Source organism: Rhinolophus sinicus, linkage group LG02, assembly GCF_036562045.2.
Source record: "Rhinolophus sinicus isolate RSC01 linkage group LG02, ASM3656204v1, whole genome shotgun sequence".
NCBI classification, from domain to species: domain Eukaryota; kingdom Metazoa; phylum Chordata; class Mammalia; order Chiroptera; family Rhinolophidae; genus Rhinolophus; species Rhinolophus sinicus.
The window spans coordinates 140,579,144-140,598,387 of NC_133752.1; the positions used below are offsets into that span (position 1 = coordinate 140,579,144).

General features: G+C 44.8%; 1 protein-coding gene across 1 annotated transcript in view; it reads left to right on the top strand.

The window, feature by feature from the left end:
• The window catches only part of PPM1H (protein phosphatase, Mg2+/Mn2+ dependent 1H), a 236,017-nt gene that overhangs the window by 160,606 nt on the left and 56,167 nt on the right, over nucleotides 1–19,244 (top strand). Inside the window, exon 6 of the mRNA XM_019732426.2 lies at nucleotides 8,444–8,562. Within this exon, the coding sequence (XP_019587985.1) occupies nucleotides 8,444–8,562 (119 nt within the window). The remainder of the gene's footprint in view (nucleotides 1–8,443; nucleotides 8,563–19,244) is intronic.

The window sequence follows — 19,244 nt, forward strand, 5'->3', positions numbered from 1 at the left end:
TTCCTTTTAAATATTGAAAGATCTAAACATTTACAAAATTAATTCAGATAAAAGTTTTCTAGTTAGAGGACTTTACATAGTATTTCCTGTTACAGAATCTGCCCTGTCATTTAACACATGAGTATTTTTACTTTCCATATTCTGCTGATGGGAATGGAAATTAGAACAACTACTTTGAAAAGGGGTTTGGCAGTCACTCCTGAAATGTAGCATCCCGTGGCCCAGCAGGTCCACTCCGAGGTGTGTCTCTAACTGGAGTATGTATAAACACCCAGCCAGAGACTAGGATGTGTATAGCAGTACTGTTTGTAATAGCCCAAACTGGAAATTATCCAAATGCCCACCGAGAGTCGTATGGATAAGTAAATGTGGCAGAGTCACAGGATGGAATGCTGTGTAACACTGAGGATGAACAAGTTGTAACTCCACACAACAACATGGATGAATCTCATAGGCTAAACATCCAGCAAAGGGGGCAGCCTGCAGGATTCCATGGGAAGTATAGAGACGGACAAAACCAATCTGCAAGTTGGGGTAGTGCTTCCCTTGGAGAGACCAGCAGTGATTGGGGTCCTTAGGATCCTGGGATCCTGACCCCAGGGTGCGGGCAACGTTCTGTTTCTTGACCTGGATGCCAGTTACATGGGTATGTTCAATTTGTGAGAATTCATTGACCCGCATGTGTATGATATGAGCACTTTGCTATATGCATATTATACTGTGTTGAAAAGTGAGGTTTTTTTTATGCAAAGTACTTATTTTATTTAACTGTGTATTGCCCTTTGTAGGAGGGGCCCTCCTTGGTGCCCTGCAGGAGCCCCAGGTGAAGTGGTGGGAGAGGTTCCCCAGGAAGCCACCTCTCTGCTCCACACTCTTCTCTCCTACGAGCAGCTCCCAGAGCGCCTGCGTGCATCTGCCTCTGCTCTTGCTGCACTCTCCCCAGAGTCCTTGCCTGACCAGCTGTTAAGATTCTCTCTGACCCCAAGATTCTCTCTGAGAGCTCCACTCTTTGTCCCTTATCCCTGGGAATATCACAATTTCTACTTACAAGCCTTCTTTACTAGTGTGTGAGCTCTGAGCAGAAGGGCCTCTTTTTTCATTCTTTGAATTCCTAGCCCCTGGCACCTAGCACACACAGGAGCTCATGTGTTAGTTGCATGAATTCCTTTGGCTGCATACCTGGAAACCTGGGACAGTCTCCTCATTGGCTGACACCACTCTGTGGCAAACTGACCACAAGGCAGCAGAAGGAAATTTTATTAAAAGAAGGAAGCATTTTATGTTCCCCAGCAGGCAATTTTGAGTAACCTCAGGACCCACCGGTTCAGTGTCTGCAGGGATCCTGCTGCTCAGTCTCCTCCCATGACCTTTACATACATATCGCTCTCTGGGATCCAGGGTCCTGTTTCCACTCCCTTTTTCTCCCTGCCTTGCCAGGTGCTCATAGCTCTTCCCCAGTCCAGGAGGGTGGAGCTCAGGTCCATGTGCTTTGGAGTGAGACAGACCTGGATTCAGGGTACTCACCCACTCTGCTCTTGTGAGAGGCTTCCTCTTCAGTCTTGTTTCCTCCTGCTATAGCTCAACCCCTCTGTGACTCAGAGACTCTCACTGGGATGGGATGGTTGTGTTTCTTCCCAGTGTGGTGCTCACCTCCCTACCCTTCCCTTGAAGCTGTTTTCTGCCCAGGACTAGAGAGGAGAGTAGTCAGAAGGAGACGTCCGATCCTCTTTCCCCATCCCTGCTGTCCTGCCACTTCTTGGCACAGCGGGTTACTCCAGCCTCCTTTGCCTAGAAAAGATGTCTCTTCTTCTTGTCCCTGGCCAGACAGAACCATGTCTAGAAGTTTGTTTTCATTAGTTGCCTAGATACTAAGTGATAAAGTTATGTCCACCCCTCTTTTTAGCAAAGCTGTGCTCTCCAGGGTCCTTAAATTGCTTGGTGACTTGCCTTTGGTTTTGCCCCCCCCATGCTATTTATGGCATACACACTAACGACAGGAGTACCTCCAACCCTCTCCCCTCAGTTAGGAGCATTCTATTATGTTTCCTTGAGGGAAAGCCTCAAAATTTAGGATAAAAATGGCGGTACAAAAAGTAGTCCATTGTTTTTTAGCCTGGGGCAGGCCAGCACACTTTAAATTAGATTTTAGTACAAAATAATGTTTCTAAGTTTCTAGTTGGCATGCTTATTAAGTAGAGAAGAGACATAACATTATTTAGATATTCTTAGGATTGTGAAATATGATGGGATTTTAAATGGTAAAACCACACACATGTGGTTTTATAGGGATGTATCGCATTATAAAAAGTTAACTAAATATAAAATATGGTAACTTGTGTTCAAGATTGTTTTTAACTTTCTTTTAACCTTAGTTTTAACTTTTTTGAAAGATTGAAAACTATGTTGTATTATTTTGTAACGTTGAAACAATCACTGAAAGCAATTGTGTAAAGCAGGTTAGGATGTTCTGGATTCATTGTTTCAGCAAACACTTACTTAGAGCCTTACGGTGTTAATATGCCTAGCACTAGAGTGTAGGTAAGGTTTTAAAAATAATGGACATATTTATGTGTAGCTGGTATTGCAGCACCATGCAGATGTTTCTAACGTGCATATATCCAAATAGCATCATCAAAGAGAAAAATATAAAATATGTCTAGCCTATTGAATAAATAAGGAATGTTTAGGAGTGTCCAGAATTTTTATTTTGCAGGTGGATCTGGGATCATAATGTGTGCTTGCTCCCTTCTTGGTTTTCCATCCTGCCAAAGTCCACATTTTTAATTGGCCAGCCTCCCTAGGAAATGTGCTTTGGGAAGGGGTGGTAGTCATGTGTATATATTTAGAAGCTGCCCAGGTCTGAGCAGTGGAGTAGAATGTGCCCAAATTGTCCATGAATCTTACAAGTTTGGACTCAGGAAATCATTGGGTTTGTGGCTGAAAGGAACCTAACAAATTCCTACTCCCACGTTTTACAGACTTGAAACTTTGGGTGTGTTGCTTGCATTGAATTAGACGTAAAGTCACCTTTGATGTTCAGGATTCCAGAATGCTGACCTGTGCAATGCTTCCCATGGGGCAGGCCAGCATAAATGAAGTCATTTACGCTAACTAGTTACATCCCTTGCATGCTGGGCAGGCTCTGAGAAGAAGTTTCTGAGTTCCCAAGTAGTTGGGCAACTCTGCTTCTGAGAACAAAATGTCTCTGTGATTGCCTGTTGGGACACAGTGGGCTTCGTTGTCCCCTACCCTGGAGCCTGGCCCCTGCCCTGGTTGGCCCTTCCCAGTGACTTTAGCGTTCCCTCAAATGACTGGAATAAGAAGGGGCAGTGAAGCTTCTTGCAACAGTTTTCTGAAACCCAGTTTAAAAACTGGGTTCTCAAAATATAATTTTTAGGGTTTTTTTTAAACACAAGTAATCCATATTCAGTGGAAGAAATGTTCATGAATATGGGTAAGTTAAAAAGAAAATTGTCATAGCATTTTATAATGTTTTGGTGAATTTGAGAGTGTGTACATATATAAGTTGAAGCCCCAACCCAAATGTGCTGAATTTGGACATAGGGCCTTTACAGAAGTAATTAAGGTAAAATGCGGTCATGAGAGTGGGACCCTGATCTGATAGGATTAGTGTGCAGATAAGAAGAGACACCAGAGAGCTTGATTTATCTCTCCATGAGGATGGACAGGTGAGGATGCAGTGAGACGGCTCCTTTCCACAAGCCGGCCCCAGCCCTCACCAGACAGCCAATCACCAGCCAGCCCTCACCAGGCAGCCAATCACCAGCCAGCCCTCACCAGGCAGCCAATCACCAGCCAGCCCTCACCAGGCAGCCAATCACCAGCCAGCCCTCACCAGGCAGCCAATCACCAGCCAGCCCTCACCAGGCAGCCAATCTACTGGCACCTTGATCGTAGACCAGCCTCCAGAGCTGTGAGAAATAAATTTTTGTTGTTTAAACCCTCCAGTCTATGGTATTTTGATATAACAGCCCGAGTTGACTAAGACCATATATGCAAACTTTTTGAAGTATTGCACAAAAAGACACACTAATGAGCAGAAGTGCACTTTTCTCTGAAAACCAACTGCTATGTATCCCATTATATTTTTGCATCTCATTTTTTATTAACCAACCACCTGTTTGCTCCACTTGTACTTTGTTCTTGAGTTGTTGTTTTTCTTTAACACCAGTAATTCCATCAAGTCTGACAAATGCAACAGTCATGAGTATGGAAAGTGTTGGTTAGGAGGCTTGCAATTAGGATATGGATGGTGGTTTTAAAAAAGAATAAAAATATGTCATAGGCACACATGGACTACACATAAATTCTGTGGCGGGCATGACTGTGACAGAAAAATGTATGCATGCAACATGTGAAATGTGCTGTGGCAATTAGCAAGAAAGGAAGGAAAATAGAAAAATCTAAGGAGGTGACATCAGTACCAGTGGGGGATGAATATTACAGTATTTCCTCAGAGCTAAGATGCTTTTTTTCATCTTCTGACATATATGAGGTTGGGATATTGTACATCTGATTGCTGCTGTCAGCCAGGTGGCAGGCATGATGTGGATATCATCTCCTGGGCGTGTACAGACATCAAAAGAGCAGCACAAACTTGTGGGATGGGCATCCATCAGCTTGAAAGAAAGCACTGCAGACAAAAATGAGACACTCTTTCGGCTTCATTGGAGCCAATTAGTTGTGTGGAGGGACATGGGGGGGAGGTGTAAATCGGGCTTGTTCTGCCACAGCCTGCAAGTGGGAGTCAGGAGTAAGCGGGCTCTAAATCATGGCAAAGCTCACTTAAGAACTTCGTACCCCTGGCTTTCCACTCTTTTGTGGATTAGTTAAGAAATGCTGTATCACAGATGCTTCCATGGAACTCAGGCCACTATTGTGTGGAGAATCATGACCACGAATGATTTAGAGTTGAAATGAATGAACGATGAGAGCTATTGGCTTCCAAAGGTGAAAAAGTTTTGGAAAAGCATAGCCAATATCCTTCAGTTCTATATTCCTTTTTAAACACACACACTAGAGAGTAAAAATTGGCATGAGTCTGAAAGTGCTCTTTCAAAAAGCATAAAATAAAAATCTGAAGTGGTAAGAAAGCATTGTGCATATTTAATTGGCAGTTTTTATTTCCCTTTCTTAGAAGTCATCAAATAATGGAGCAGCTAATACAGGGCATCTTAGAATTGATGAAGTATAGTAGCCTCCTGTTACGATGGGAGAAGCAAGCAGTTTGAGTCCCTGAGAGGCTCTGCATGGGAAGGGGCTACAGATGTCACAGTATTTAAGGGCCCTTTGAGCCTGCCTGTCCTCAAAGGGAGAGGTGAGACTGCCCTGCAGAGGAGTTCCCGGCCACCCTGCAGACACCCGCCTCGGCAGAGCTTCTGATACAAGTGCCCGGGTAAATGTGTCCTGGCAAAGGGGGTACCTGGGTAAGGCATCATCAGAGGACCCACTTACGTGCCTGTTAGGAGGCAAAGCACCTGGAACTCTGCACATTTATGCCTTTTAGTCACTTGGGTTGGTGAAGAAATGTACTTAGGAATGGCCTTTGGATACCAGCTGGTTTGTTAATAATATTTGTGTGTTGTGTATCTATATTTACACACACACATGCTCATTTATATCTAGTCATCACTCAGGATTCAGGCGGGATTTGTTCCAGGACCAAATCCAAGGGCGCTCAATGCCCTTATATGAAATGGTATAAAACACTGCATACAGTTGGCCTTCTGCATCTGCTGAGGTAAAACTCAGATACGGAGGGCCAACGGTGTACATCTGTGTCTAATACAGAGATCTGTCTGTATATGACACAGTTCACATAAGCTCACGCTCTCATACACATTGTTTGATAACCTGCTTTTTACGAACATATCCACTCTTTCCATGTCATTATATGTGCTCTATAGCATCATTGTAAATGGCAGCATTGAATTCTTTTGTATGGATTTATGCTAGTTTTTTTAATCACTCGTATTATTAAATGATTTCTTCTCGTTACTTATTATAAATAACATCAGGAACATCTCTGTGGCCAAGCTGTATGCATATCTGTACTATTCTTAAGCTGGACCCTCATGGGGACCTATTTGTGCTTTAGACTTTGTGTGGTCTGGGTGCGACAAGATCAGAGGTCTTTCGTTGCCTCTTTACCGTCGTTTTTTGTAAATGTGTGTCTGGGTAGGTTAAAGGGCCAACATAAGGGTTAGGATGGGAGTGTGGGCATGACATTAAACGTGGGCTCTAGAGCCACCCAGTCCTGGCTGATAACCTTGGGCTAGATGCCTTACCCTCTCTAGGCCTTTAGTTTCCTCATTTGTAAACTGAGTCTATGCCACATGCTTTGTAGGATTGTTGGAGCTGTAACATAAGGCATATCATTTGGTATATAGTAACCCCTAAATCAGTGTTCATCCAGCTTGGGAGGTGAGGCGGGGTGACACAAAAACTCCTTCTAATACAGTCCCCAAGTTCTGAGAGATGATAAAGGGTATATAATAGATGCTGCTATTCATTGATTTTTTTTTTTTTTTATGCCTCTGTTCCTTAGTTTTCATGGGTGGACCAAAATAAAGAAGAAATAATAGTATCTACCCTGTAAGCACAGATGGCTTTGGGACTTGTGTGGTCACACAGGGCCCTGGGCTGGACTTAATGCTCTGCTGTCACTGTCTTGAAATTCTTAATTTTGAAGAGAGGCTCCATATTTCCATTTTGCACTGGGCCCCACAAATTATGTAGCCAGTCCTGCCCATAAGGTTGTTGGGAGGGTGAAATGAGGACTCACAAAGTACTTGGCATAGGACTCAGTAATCATTCGATGAATGTAATTATTTTCTTCTATCGACAGAGTCAACCATGGGAAGTGCAGTATAGACATCATTGTTAAAACAGTGTGAGATAAATATATAGTTAATCTCATTGTACAGATAAAGAAACTAGGCCTAAGAAATTAACCCACTAAAATCACACAGCTTATAAATTATACACTTGGATTCAAACCCAAGTTCGTCTCACCCGAAACCCGTAGCATTGACTTGCCCTATGAAATATCAGTTCCTTCTTTCCTGGAGAACCTCTCTTTAAAACCCAGTGTTTACGTGTCCTGATCCACATCCGCAGCCAAGCCTCATCCCCAGCTGAGGCTTCAGAGCCCCTCAGAGATGATCCAGAATTCCCATCAGTCCTGGACCGTGCTGGGGCTCCCGCAAACAGTAAGGAACACTTCCCCTCCTCACCCGCAGTCCTGCCCTGTCCCCACGCCTGCTCAGAAGCACGGGCTCAGAGTTCCATTATCTGGCCACATCCGACCAGCCTGGTGACAGAGCAGCTTGCTTCCTTTCATTCCTGATACACTTAGCTTCTGATGACTAATTTCCAACTAATACCCTGAACCACCATGAGAATCGGCAGGAGATCTGCCGGTGTCAGTTCCTGGGACAGAGGCTGTGGGAGACGCCTATTTCCAGGAGACTGAGGACATGGCCATCTGTCCTGTGGCAGGGATCCCTTGCTTTCCTACAGTGTCAGGCCATGATTTACTCTGCCCAGTCTTTTCTGTGCCAGAGAGAGAGAGCGAGAGAGAGAAGACCCATTCCACCACGCTCTATTAACAGGCGGACGGTGTGGTACGGGAAGCTCCAGGGCAGGCTTGCTTACGGTGTGTGGCCTCTGAGCAGGGAGGTTAACACTTGAGCATTTCATCTCTTGGTGAGCTGGAGCTGAATTTTGAACGTGACAATGAGACTGTTTGTTGTTTCAAAGCAATTCCCTAAGTGGCTGTTTGCTCAAGACTTTTTTGTAGTGTGAACAGGGATTTGGGGGAGGGGAAGACGCCATCTGTTCTGGAATCGTCGTCCAATTACATGATCAAATTACTGCAGAGCAAAATGGAGGGCGTCCAACAGAAAGTTCCTGTCTGGTGTATCCACCCCAGTCCGCTCTCTGAGGCCATTGTGTTGATGTGAAGACTCACATGCAGGTTTCAAAGGCAAGGCCATGGTTACTAGGACTCTGAGCAAGAGAACAGAGAAAGCCGATGTAGAGAGTCAGGGTGACCTGTCTTGCCTCGTCAACATGCCATTGAGGAAAGTGAAACATCTTGGATTTGAATTAAAAAGTGAACGTTGGGAGACACTCAGTCTCTTTTCCTGATGACTTTGGGGATACATGTCTCTGATTACAATTTATCGTATCCAATGAAAAGGTTACATCCCTTTATAAGTTAAGTTGGTGATTTTTATTTGCTAAAATTCTATTTTTATTGAGATTCTTAAATCTATTTCCCTTAAAATATGACACCAATTTTCTTGTTTTTGAAATACGGCTTGTGTCGATTTGCAAAACATCCTCAAGTCTTGTTTATTTCTTCTAAATCTCCTTGTGGTGTTTCTTTTCTTTTCTTTTTTTTTCTTGTTGCTATTAGGCATTCATGCAGCCTCACTTGCTGGGAAATGAGTTTACACATTTGGAGTTTCCAAGGAGAGTGCAGAGGAAGGAACTTGGAAAGAAGATGCTCTACAGGGACTTTAATATGACAGGCTGGTAAGAACACTCCTTCCGCCTCAGCATGACCACCGTGTGTGTGAAGGACGCGTCACTGCTGTAACAAGCGACTTATGCAGTTTGAAGCAGGAAGTGCAGTCAGAGACTTGGGAGTGGTGAGGGGAGAGGGGCAGCACCACCTCTGCTGTTTGCGCCTGGGCACCGTTCTCAAATCACAGTTCTCTGCGTCTCTGAGGTCCTCCTTGGGGTCACAGTGCTGACGTAATTCCTCACTTCACACAGAGCAGGCATTTGGAGGCTTTCAAAACACATTAAACTTGATTTTTAGGTCAGGGGCTCAAAGGAATGGGCCCGAGGTTTATTGGGCCAGACTAGCTTGGATTTGAACCCCAACTCTGACCTTTCTACATGGGCAAAGTTGCATAAACTACTTCTCCCCTATGAGCCCACATTTCCATGGATGAAGTGAAAAAACATATATACTCTTTGAAGAGTCGTTGTAAGGACTTTAGGTAATGAGCTGTCCTCATTATTTTATTACATTCAAATTGAAATTAAGAATCTTGGCCGGCCTGTTTTAGTCCCCAAACACACCTACCCTGTTTCCTCGAAAATAAAACCTAGCCAGACAATCAGCTCTACTGCGTCTTTTGGAGCAAACATTAATATAAGACCCAGTATTATATTATATTACAATAATATAATAATTATATTATATTATAATAATATAATAATTATATTATATAAGACCGGGTCTTATATTAAATTTTGCTCCAAAAGACGCATTAGAGCTGATTGTCCGGCTAGGTCTTATTTTCGGGGAAATACAGTATCTAAGCACCACGACCATTTCTGTAGTATATTGGTAGCTAATGTTGACTAAGACCTCATCTATTTCTTCCATCTGAAAAAAATAGGTGTGATGATAAAGTACTTACATGTAATAGGGTTGGCAGGAGGATTAAATGAGAGAGCAGTACCTGGCACGTAGACATGAGAGTAGACATTTGCCCTTAGGTCCTGTGATCCTGACCACTGAGCCTCTTATCAGTCTGGAGGATAGCAGGAGAATGAGACAGTGGCCTCTTTCCTCGCCATATCTCCAACCCAAGCAAATAAGTAGATGCTGTCATCTCTCCTTCATTGACCAAAATAGCTATAACAAACGGTCACAGCCCAAATTCCCATGGTGATGACTTATAGGCTAGAACTCTCCTAATGTACGGTCTTAAAGTAACAGTAGAGCTATCCAGGGAAGAAAAGGTGTTGATCAAATGCACTTCTGGCTGTCCTTTGCCATCCAAAAGAAAAAATCCTCACCAGTATCCACTCTTCTTCTTCTTCTAGAACAGGGTCAGCAAACTATGGCTCAAAAGCCAAATTCCACCCACAGCCCCTTTCTATAAATAATTTTTTTTTTTAACTATGGCCACATTTGTTTGTGTACATTTGATCTTTCGCTGTCTTTACACAGTAACAGGCATTTGAGTAGTTGCATCAGAGACTAAGTGACCCACAAAGCCTAAACTATTTACCCCTGTTCCAAAATAAGAATTTATCAGAAAGGGTTCACCATACTTGCAGCTCCGACTCCTGGAATTTGGATGCCTTAGAGTCATTACCCTAAACTGACCTGGTTTTCTTTGCAAATTCATTTTTATTCAATTAGCAAAATCAGTACTTCTTACAGAAAAAGTTGAAGGTGAGGGCTCTTCTAGTTTGGAAAAGCATGGTAGAAAACCTACCATGGTCTGGATTTTGCAGAATTTGAAACAGTGAAAGGAAAGGCATCTCAGGTCAAGAGCCATGCGATTGTCAACACAGAAGTGAAAAGCATCTGGGAAATCAGACTGAGTTGGTATTGAGGGAACATAATCAAGGCTAAGAGAAGCCAGGCAGAGAAATTCAGATTTACTGTGGGAGGCTGTAGGTTACTTTTGTATGTTTCTGAGAAAGAGAATGAGTGATGAAGGCAATATTTTAGGAAGGTAGGTCTAAGAGGAGTTTGAAGGAGACTGACTATGAGAGAAAGCAGATTCAAGTAACCAGAAAAAAAGAAATCATAGAAATATTCTAAGTGAGGTCTCTGGGGCCAAATAGAGGGATGGAAGTAGAAAACAGACAAGGGAAGGAAATGAACAAGAAACTAGATGATTTAGGTCAAGGGATAAATCATTAATTACTCCAGTTATCTGTTTGAGTATATCTCTTCAACTAGTCGATAAACCCCTCAAGGGGAAGCCCCATGCGTCATCCTGTGTCTGACACATAGTAGACGGGCAACAATTACTTATTGGGTGGAAGGAAGAAATTGGCATTATTGACAGAAGCTGAGGGGGACAAGTTGACATTGTGGATGGTTGATGGGAATGAGGAGCTTGCATATGAGACATGTGGAACTTGATGCAAAGCTGGATGTCCGTTCTGTGCCAGAAAGGCAAATGAGATCTAAGCAGTCACAACAAACTTGGTAAACAAATGACTAAAGCTGACCTCCATTTTGTAATTTTTATAAAACGGTAAAAGCTTGGGGACTAGATTACAGCCAACTTTATATGCATCCAGTTATTCTCTTTTGCTCTTTTTTACATACACACGTGCACGCTAGCATGGTCCTAAGTAAATAAGCAGTCCATAATGGCTGTATTTAATGTATTAATATGAAACTCTACACTGAATAATTGAGGAACCTAGACCGAGAATGGCTTCCATCAGACATTGATTTGCTGATTTGTTTCAGTGTAGTTCCCTATGTGGCTGTTGGCTCCCAGCGTGGCATGAGCAGAGAGTTATGTACACCTTTGCGTGTTTCCTAACCTGTTCTTACTTTTGATTTGAAAATGATACTTAAGGAAAAGGAGAGCTCTTTACGTCATTGTTGGAAGAAGATGGGAAATTTAAAACCCACATAGACCGCTGCCTATATAAACTCCACCCCCACCCCCCAACTTTAATGAATTATTTTTAAAACTGTTTTTAACCTCTAACATTGTAACCTCAGATCTAGCAGTTATTTGGGACTTAAAAAACATCGGACCGCAATTTGCTGCCATTTTGAGTTGGCTATAGAAAGGGAAAGGCTGGCAATTCCTTGCAAAGGGATATGAGGGCCGTTGGCCTCTCTTCCAAAAGCCTTAAATTAGACTTGACCTTTGAACAACAACACCGGATGGAACTGTGCACGTCCATTTATGCAGATATTCTTTTCAATAAATATACAAGGTCTGACAATTAAGTTCACAAACTTGTTGCAACAATGTTGCTAACCTTTTTTTGATATCAAAGGGATGTTTCATTATGAATTTGTACCACCTGGACAAATAGTTAATACTATTTGGAAGTGCATGAAAAAGTTAAACTACCTGAACTTTTCACCAACAATTCATGGCTCTTGCATCACGACAATGCACCAGCTCACACAGCTCTGACTGTGAGGGAGTTTTTAGCCAGTAAACAAATAACTGTATTGGAACACCCTCCCTACTCACCTGATCCTGCCCCCAGTGACTTCTTCCTTTACCCAATGATAAAGGAAATATTGAAAGGAAGAGATTTTGATGACATTCAGGACATCAGGGTAATATGACAACAGCTCTGATGGCCATTCCAGAAAGAGTTCCAAAATTGCTTTGAAGGGTGGACTAGGCACTGGAATCGGTGCATAGCTTCCCAAGGGGAGTACGTTGGAGGTGACCGTAGTGATATTCAGCAATGAGGTATGTAGCGCTTTTTCTAGGATGAGTTCGCGAACTTAATCGTCAGACCTCGTGCAGTCAGCCCTCCTTATCCCTGTGTTTTGCATCCACGATTCAACTAATTGTGGATTAAAAACAGTATTTTCAATCTGTAGTTGGGAGTCTGAGGATACAGAGGGCTGACTGTGTGCCTTGTTCTATGGCATTTTATGTGGGGGACTTGAGTATCCACAGATTTTGGTATCTGCGGGGCTGCTATGACCAATCCCCTCAGGATGTCGAGGGACAACTATAGTTAAGTTTTTGGAGAATTAAAATTTATATGCAGATTTTCAACTGCTTGGGGTTAGTACCCTTAACCCCTGCGTTGTTCAAGGGTCAGCTGTACGTACTACCAGGTTGTTGGAATTAGTTTAAGGGGAACGGATGAGTATTTACTTGGAACGTATGATGCTCAAGGAGACAAATAAACCTTCACATAGTCTTTCTATCTATGTTTCTTTGTTTAGGATTCGCCTTGGCCTGTGAACTTGTTTCTCTGAAATCTTTCTAACAAGTAAAGGGTTCACCTGTTACAATGCTGTCTGTCTAATCCTTGTAGTAAATTGCTAGTAGTTGTGGAAATTTTTATGTCCTCCTTTGTCCTTTGCTAATGACGATAGTCATGGGGCTAGCTGACAGTTATTGGGAAAGCTAAGGGCCAGGTACTGTGAGGAAAGCTTTGCATGATTCCTTATATTTAACAACCCATGAGCTAGATACCTTTTACAGAGGAGGAAACTGAGGCACAGAGGCTACGTTGCTTATGATTACACAACTAGCAGGAGAAGCTAGGACGTGAACCCAGACAGCCTCACGTTAGGGTATACACTGTTTACTACTTTGCTAAATTGCCAAATGCTGAATGGCTCCTACTTGTTGTTCCCATTTTGCAGTTGAGCAAACTGAGGCTCAGAGGGAGTAGGTGGTTTGCTCAGCTTCCACCAATGCAAAAGTGTCAGGATAAGGACTAGAACCAGGCTTCTGACTCTTAGCCCCACGCTCTTTCTGATACAGTGCACCAGTTAACTTTTCTTCAGTGTAAGATGAGACATCATTATTCAGTTTTGCGCTACGAGGTAAATTTAAGCAAGGGACCTCTATCCACCAGGAGTGGTGTCTCCTTGACAGTCCTTTAGGGTTCAAGAGGATGGAACGAAGCACTTTGGGAGCTGCTGAGGCAGTAGCTTTTCTAGTTCTCACTCTGAACCTGTAGACCATTGGCCAAATGGAACCATGATGCTAAGAGCCTGTGTGTGATTTTGGGGTGCTGATAGTGGGGAAGATCCCCAAAGAACCAGATCTCCTGTGCTTAGGAAAATTGCCTGCTCTCATTAGAGAAGCATCATGCCAACATTCTGTGGTGTGTCTGCAGCAGGGAGGGTGTGGGAGAGGATGTCAGCTCTGGGAAGCCTTGTCTCATAATTAAGGATGAGTCTGTTGCCTCCTGGCGGGGATCCTTTCTCTCCCACCCTTGTGCTTTCTCAGAGACTGTGGAGCAGCTTGGCAGGCCCAGATTGTATAGAGGACAAAAGGTTACTGTCACCAGGACCTCCATAATGAAATCAGTCTCTTCTCTGTCTCCTCCACCTCCCTTTCTCCCTCTCCTCAGAGAGTTTGCCCAGTGGTTTGATTTACAAAGGCGTTTTCTTCACAGCACCCCCACCGCTGAGTTGGTCCCTGATGTGGCCCAGCTCTCACCTTCTGTGCCTGGTGTCATTGGTCCTGGTGCCAGAATCCCAGCCTTGCACTCAGTGCAAGCCTGTGCCCCCCGCCCCCCAAGCCCTTTGTGTCTGGCTGCGATTGCATGATGCAATAGCTGGCACCGTGAGCTCTCTGTTCTGACCTGCAGCCCTCTGAGCCGGCTCAGGCCATAATTTGCTGGCAAGCCTCTATGTTACCGAATTGAAACAACAATTTCTCACAGCTGGCTTTGTGGCACCAGGTCCCTGCTCCTGTGCCTGCTGGAGATTTCACTCTCTCATGTAAGATCAGTGTTCGTCGTGCTCTTTGTCCAGCCACATGGGGTGATGAGCAAGCCGGGGGCCCAGGAGGACATTCACATGGGAGGGGGGCTGCAGCTTCTTCACCCCTGGCGTCGGGCCAGAGTCTCCGGCAGCTGTTCCTGGGCTGATGGGATTTGTAGAGAGAGAGCGAGGGCCAAAGAGGAAGAGAAGGCCATCGTGTGAATGCGAGATTGCTTCCAGATGGTCCTGGTTATGAGTAAAGTACACCAGAATTCTTTCTTTAAGCAAAGCCTTTCTAATGTTTATGATGGTCTGATTTCAGGGGCTAGGAGGGAACGTAACTTGAGATGGCACGGCTTCTTAGTAATGCCCTTACAGCTTTAGGAGATAGGCTCCTTGGTACTGGTCCTTGTTCTGCCAAAATTCTGGGGCCTTTCTTATGTTCTGAGCCTAGGTCTCTCATTTATTTGTAAAATGCTTCCTTTGCCCCTTGCTGCCAACCTCTGTGTCAGATGGGGGATGGGCTTTTACTGTGCTTTTCAGAACTTCTGGAAAAGACAGCTTTCATTAGAAAAATTCCAGAGATGGTAACCTTTGATTTTTTATCTCTTGCAGTCCTTAACTCTGTATGATTCTAACTTGATGACACAGCAGGGTAATTTTCCCTTCCTGTATTTCCCTTAAAACTATGAGCAAATCAGAGGATTTTTCCACTGGGAACAGACTGGGGTCAACTACCATTTTCTCCTTTTAGCATTCATTACGTTTATTAAGGCAAAGGAAAGTCTTTTCTGTGTGCTTTCCAGCACCGTGGCCACTAGCCACACGTGGCCTTTTCAATTTATACTAGTTCAAGTTAAATACAATTAAAATTCATTTTCCAAGTTTCACTAGCCACATCTCAGTTGCTGAGTAGCCAGAATGGGACAGTGCAGATAGAAAACCTTTCCGTCATCACAAAAAGGTCTACTGGGTGGATGACAATGCAGTTGAGATAATATAAAGGTGTGGGTCTAGTTGGGAGGACGCTGCGCGGAGCTCTCTGTAACTAAACATCCCAACAGCAAAGAGTTAAAAAAGCACAGCCAGGGAGAGTGGAATGGTGTGACCACATTCTATGGCTTCTGGCCCTGCTATTGCTAGATTCTGAGTCAGCTCGGGGATGAGCTTCCGTCTGCTTTTCAGATCTTAGGAGCATCAGTCCTTATGTTTAGGGATGAACTCCCCCAATGGTCCCTCAGTGGCAAACCTGAAGGGAGATCCATCTCACTGGCCCTGGCCAGGGCACACCTCTCTCCCTGCGTCCCCTCGACCTCCTACACTGGTGCCAGCCGTGGGCACTTTTGTTCCACTTGCTTTCGCTTTTACTTCTTGGAGAGTATTTCAGACCCTGAGGATTGGATTAAAACGCAACTTCCTTGCCAACCACTCCCATTCTGTTTGGGGTGACCTTTATTCTTGATCTGCAGGCTGGAGCCCAGCTTGGGCGAGAGGTGCAATCCCACAGCCTCAGGCTGCTTACCAACGGTCCCGCGCGCTGGAGGCAGCTCCAAGCATGGCCCGGCACTGCCGGCTCGGGCTTCACACACATGGTAGATCCAGCTTCTACCTTACTCTTCATGGCTCTTTTCAGCGCCCTCTGACAGCATAGCCAGGTAGGCTGACAGGGACGTGGAGAAGCAGACTGAGAAACGCCGCAGAGTGCTTTATGAAGCCAACTCCAGAGCTGCACCTCATTTAATATAAATTGATTTATTGAATCAAGCACAGAAGCCCTGTTACAGAAACCCTGGGCTCTGTCCTCAGGAGGACCACCTAATAAAGCAGCCCCAACTGACACTCCTCATTAGCTTTTCCACTGATCCCCAGGCAGTTTTTAAAGGGACAGTGTCCCTCTTTTGGGCCGGAATTTATATGTTGGCCATGCCTGTGGGTCCAATTAGCTGAGCATTATTACTCTTACTTGGAAAGCCTGCATTTTCTAACAGCGTGACTCTTGAGTTTTACAGAGTAATTGGAAAATTCAAACCTGTCCTTTCCCCTATTTTTGTTTTTAATCACTTTTCACCCATCTTTGGAAATGTACCTGCAGATGTCTCTCTGACTCGTGGTGTTGGGCGCCGGAAGGATTTCTCAGTCCCACCCCAGCGCGAATCCCGACCTTATGTTATGCCACAGCCCTCACGGGGAGGCTTCGCAGACTCACCAGAGAATTTTATAATTACTTCGCAAGAAAGCAGGCCTTCCTCTAGTTAAGCCTGGTATTAATTTCCTCCCAGCAACTTGTATTTTTGTATTTTCATAATTTAATGATTATGCACCACATTGGCAGCAATCGCTGATTGCTGAAAGCAATTTGGAAATCTGACTTTGCAGACAGGAGGGGCTTGGATGCCATTTCAGAGAATTTTAACCCCAAAACTTCAGTAGATTGTCTGGGATGAGAATTGGCTGGGACAGGCATCAGGCACCCGAAAGTCCCCAGGTTCCAAGTTCCTGGAGCTGAAGTCAGAGCGGCTCAGCCTCACGTGGGGAGGGGTCTCTTCCTGGCTCCCAGAGCCCAGATGATGAATGGTTATTTGCAATGTGCATGTTCTGCAGCTTTTCAAGATTTGCAGCTCGAGCTGCAGGAGCAGCAGGGAAGAAAGCCTGCCCTGCTGTGTGCAGCATATCTCCTGACAGTGATAAATGACGCCTTGCTACCCTGCCCTCCTCCCCGCCGCTCTGCCCATGAGGCCACTGGAAGCTCTGAGGTCTTTACAAATGGCTGGCAAACAAGACAGACAAGCATTGTCAGGCCACAGGGAGGAGAGAGAAAAGAGATGCCCAACCAGCTTACTCCTTATTGATGATTTCCCCCGCCCCCCTTCTCGGCTTTAAGGATAAGTGTAAATTTATCATTCCTGAAGTGGCCAGACTACCCCCAAGCCTTCCGTTTGCCTCAGACCCTTCAGACAGTCACAGCATGTATCTGTACCGATTCATAGACCCATAAGCAGAGCGTATATACTGCTCTTCCCCAGGGATCATTGTTTGGGGTTGTATAGGCCCTGTATGGTGCTGACTTAGCTCCAAGTGTTCCAGAAACATTTTCAGGACGTCCAGGGCTTGCAGAAATCTCTGTTAAAGCAGCCAGTGGGTTGCTCAGCCAAGGATCCCTGGGGGCATTGTTTTATATTTGGCAAATCCTTGTTGTACACCTGCTTCATACTGGACGCTGAGCAGTAGGTAAGAACAAGGACGTGGAGCCAGGCCGGGTCAGGCCCCACGGATGTCTGAGACAAATCATGTCACCTCTATCTGCCTCAGTTTTCCCATTTGTGAATGGGGCTAATGACAGTAGCTAATGATAGGATGTCATGAGTTAGTATGGTCAAGTACACTGAGCAAAGCCTGGCATGTAACAAGTGCTGTATGTGTCTAATAATATAATCATTAGATACTATGCATAGTGGAAGGGTCAGCAGGATCTGATCCTTGTCTCAGGAGTAGAAACCTTAATAGGTGTTGAGCTGCTTGTTTCTCAAGGTAATGACAGGCTAGAAACCAAAGAGAAGGGGGTGCAGTTTTGAGAAGGAAGAAGACTGAAGTAAGGCCATGGTGTGCTGGCCACTTCACCTGGCAGGTCTGGCCCCCAGTTTGTCAGGAGGGGCTCTTCTCTAGGAAAAGAGACACTGTCGATACGACTAGGAAGCCATCCTGTGCCAGCCCCTCCATCCCTGGATGCTGCTGGGTAGGGTGCTTTTGTTTTCGTCTGTTTGTGGGGGTTTTGGGTCCGTACACTGACTTTCTCTCTGCTTCTGAGTCCCAGCTGCTGGACCTTTTCAGGTGCCACTGCAGCCCTCCTGTGCCATTCCAAGGATCTGGGAAACCTGGCCCCTCAGCGGCAAAGCATGTCCTCTCGTAGGAGGGACCTTATGAGAGGGCTGTGTTAGCATCATCGAGAGGACCAGCCAGCCCAGCTGGCTTTCTGGCGATTTGTTGAACACTACCATTTTACCGGTCAATCTATTCTTAAAAATCTCAGGAGTGAGGGAAGTAGGTCTGTTGGGATTTGTGAGTAAGTAACTAAAACAAGACAGAGCATAGGGCTTATAACAAAGAGGGTTAAAGCAAAGGCCATTTGGTTGTGGCAAAGGAGGTGGGGGTTTTCAAGAGGGTGGGTGGAACTGGGGAAGGCTTCGTGGAGAAGGTTGTCTTCAGACCAAAGGCCTGAAATACGAGAGGTGTTCAAGAGCTTTGAGGGCAGGAGGAAAGGACATTCTGAGCAGAGGGTCTAGCCCAGAGGCATGAAAATAAGATGCATGTTTGGGGCATGTGGAAAGCAGAGGTAATACGGTATTAAAAGTATTGTAACAGTCAGCCTGGGGGACGGGGCTCCAGCTGGGCTCAGCAGGTCCTAGAAGCTGCCTGCTGTGCCAGGCCGATTCTGCTGCGGACCTCATGGCAGGGCTCAGAGCAGCAGGTGGGGGGGCCTCGACACAGTCATTATGTGCCACCCAGCACAGAAGTGTTTCACTTTTTACCCTCTTTACATGTGTGTATTGGTAGGTATCCAGTAGATAACAGTCCTGACATAAATCGTAGCCCGACGTAAGTAACATGCAGAGGGAAGTGAGGGCATGGAGTGAACTGCTGAACTAGGTCAATAGATTACAGTGAACTCTTGGGACACGTTGAATGCCATACTAAGGGTGGCATTAGTGAACATAGTTTTCATTTCCCACTCATAAGAGCTCTACAACTCTGGAAAGTATGAAAATGACACACCGCAGGGCAGAACTACAGAGCTAACAGTATATTTAGAAGGACATATGGTCCGATCCTCAGCCTATTTATAAGATCCCGTTAAGGAAATGCCAGAGAAGTGAGTGCTTCAACACTCCGACTGATTTCCAGGTACTTTACAACTCTGCCAAGGAAACATTTTCCTGTGTCCAACCTACACTCCTCCAGTTACAAAGTTTCATTCTTACCAGGGCTTGGTAAAGTTTTTCCTTTTCCCTGCCACCGTTTCTCT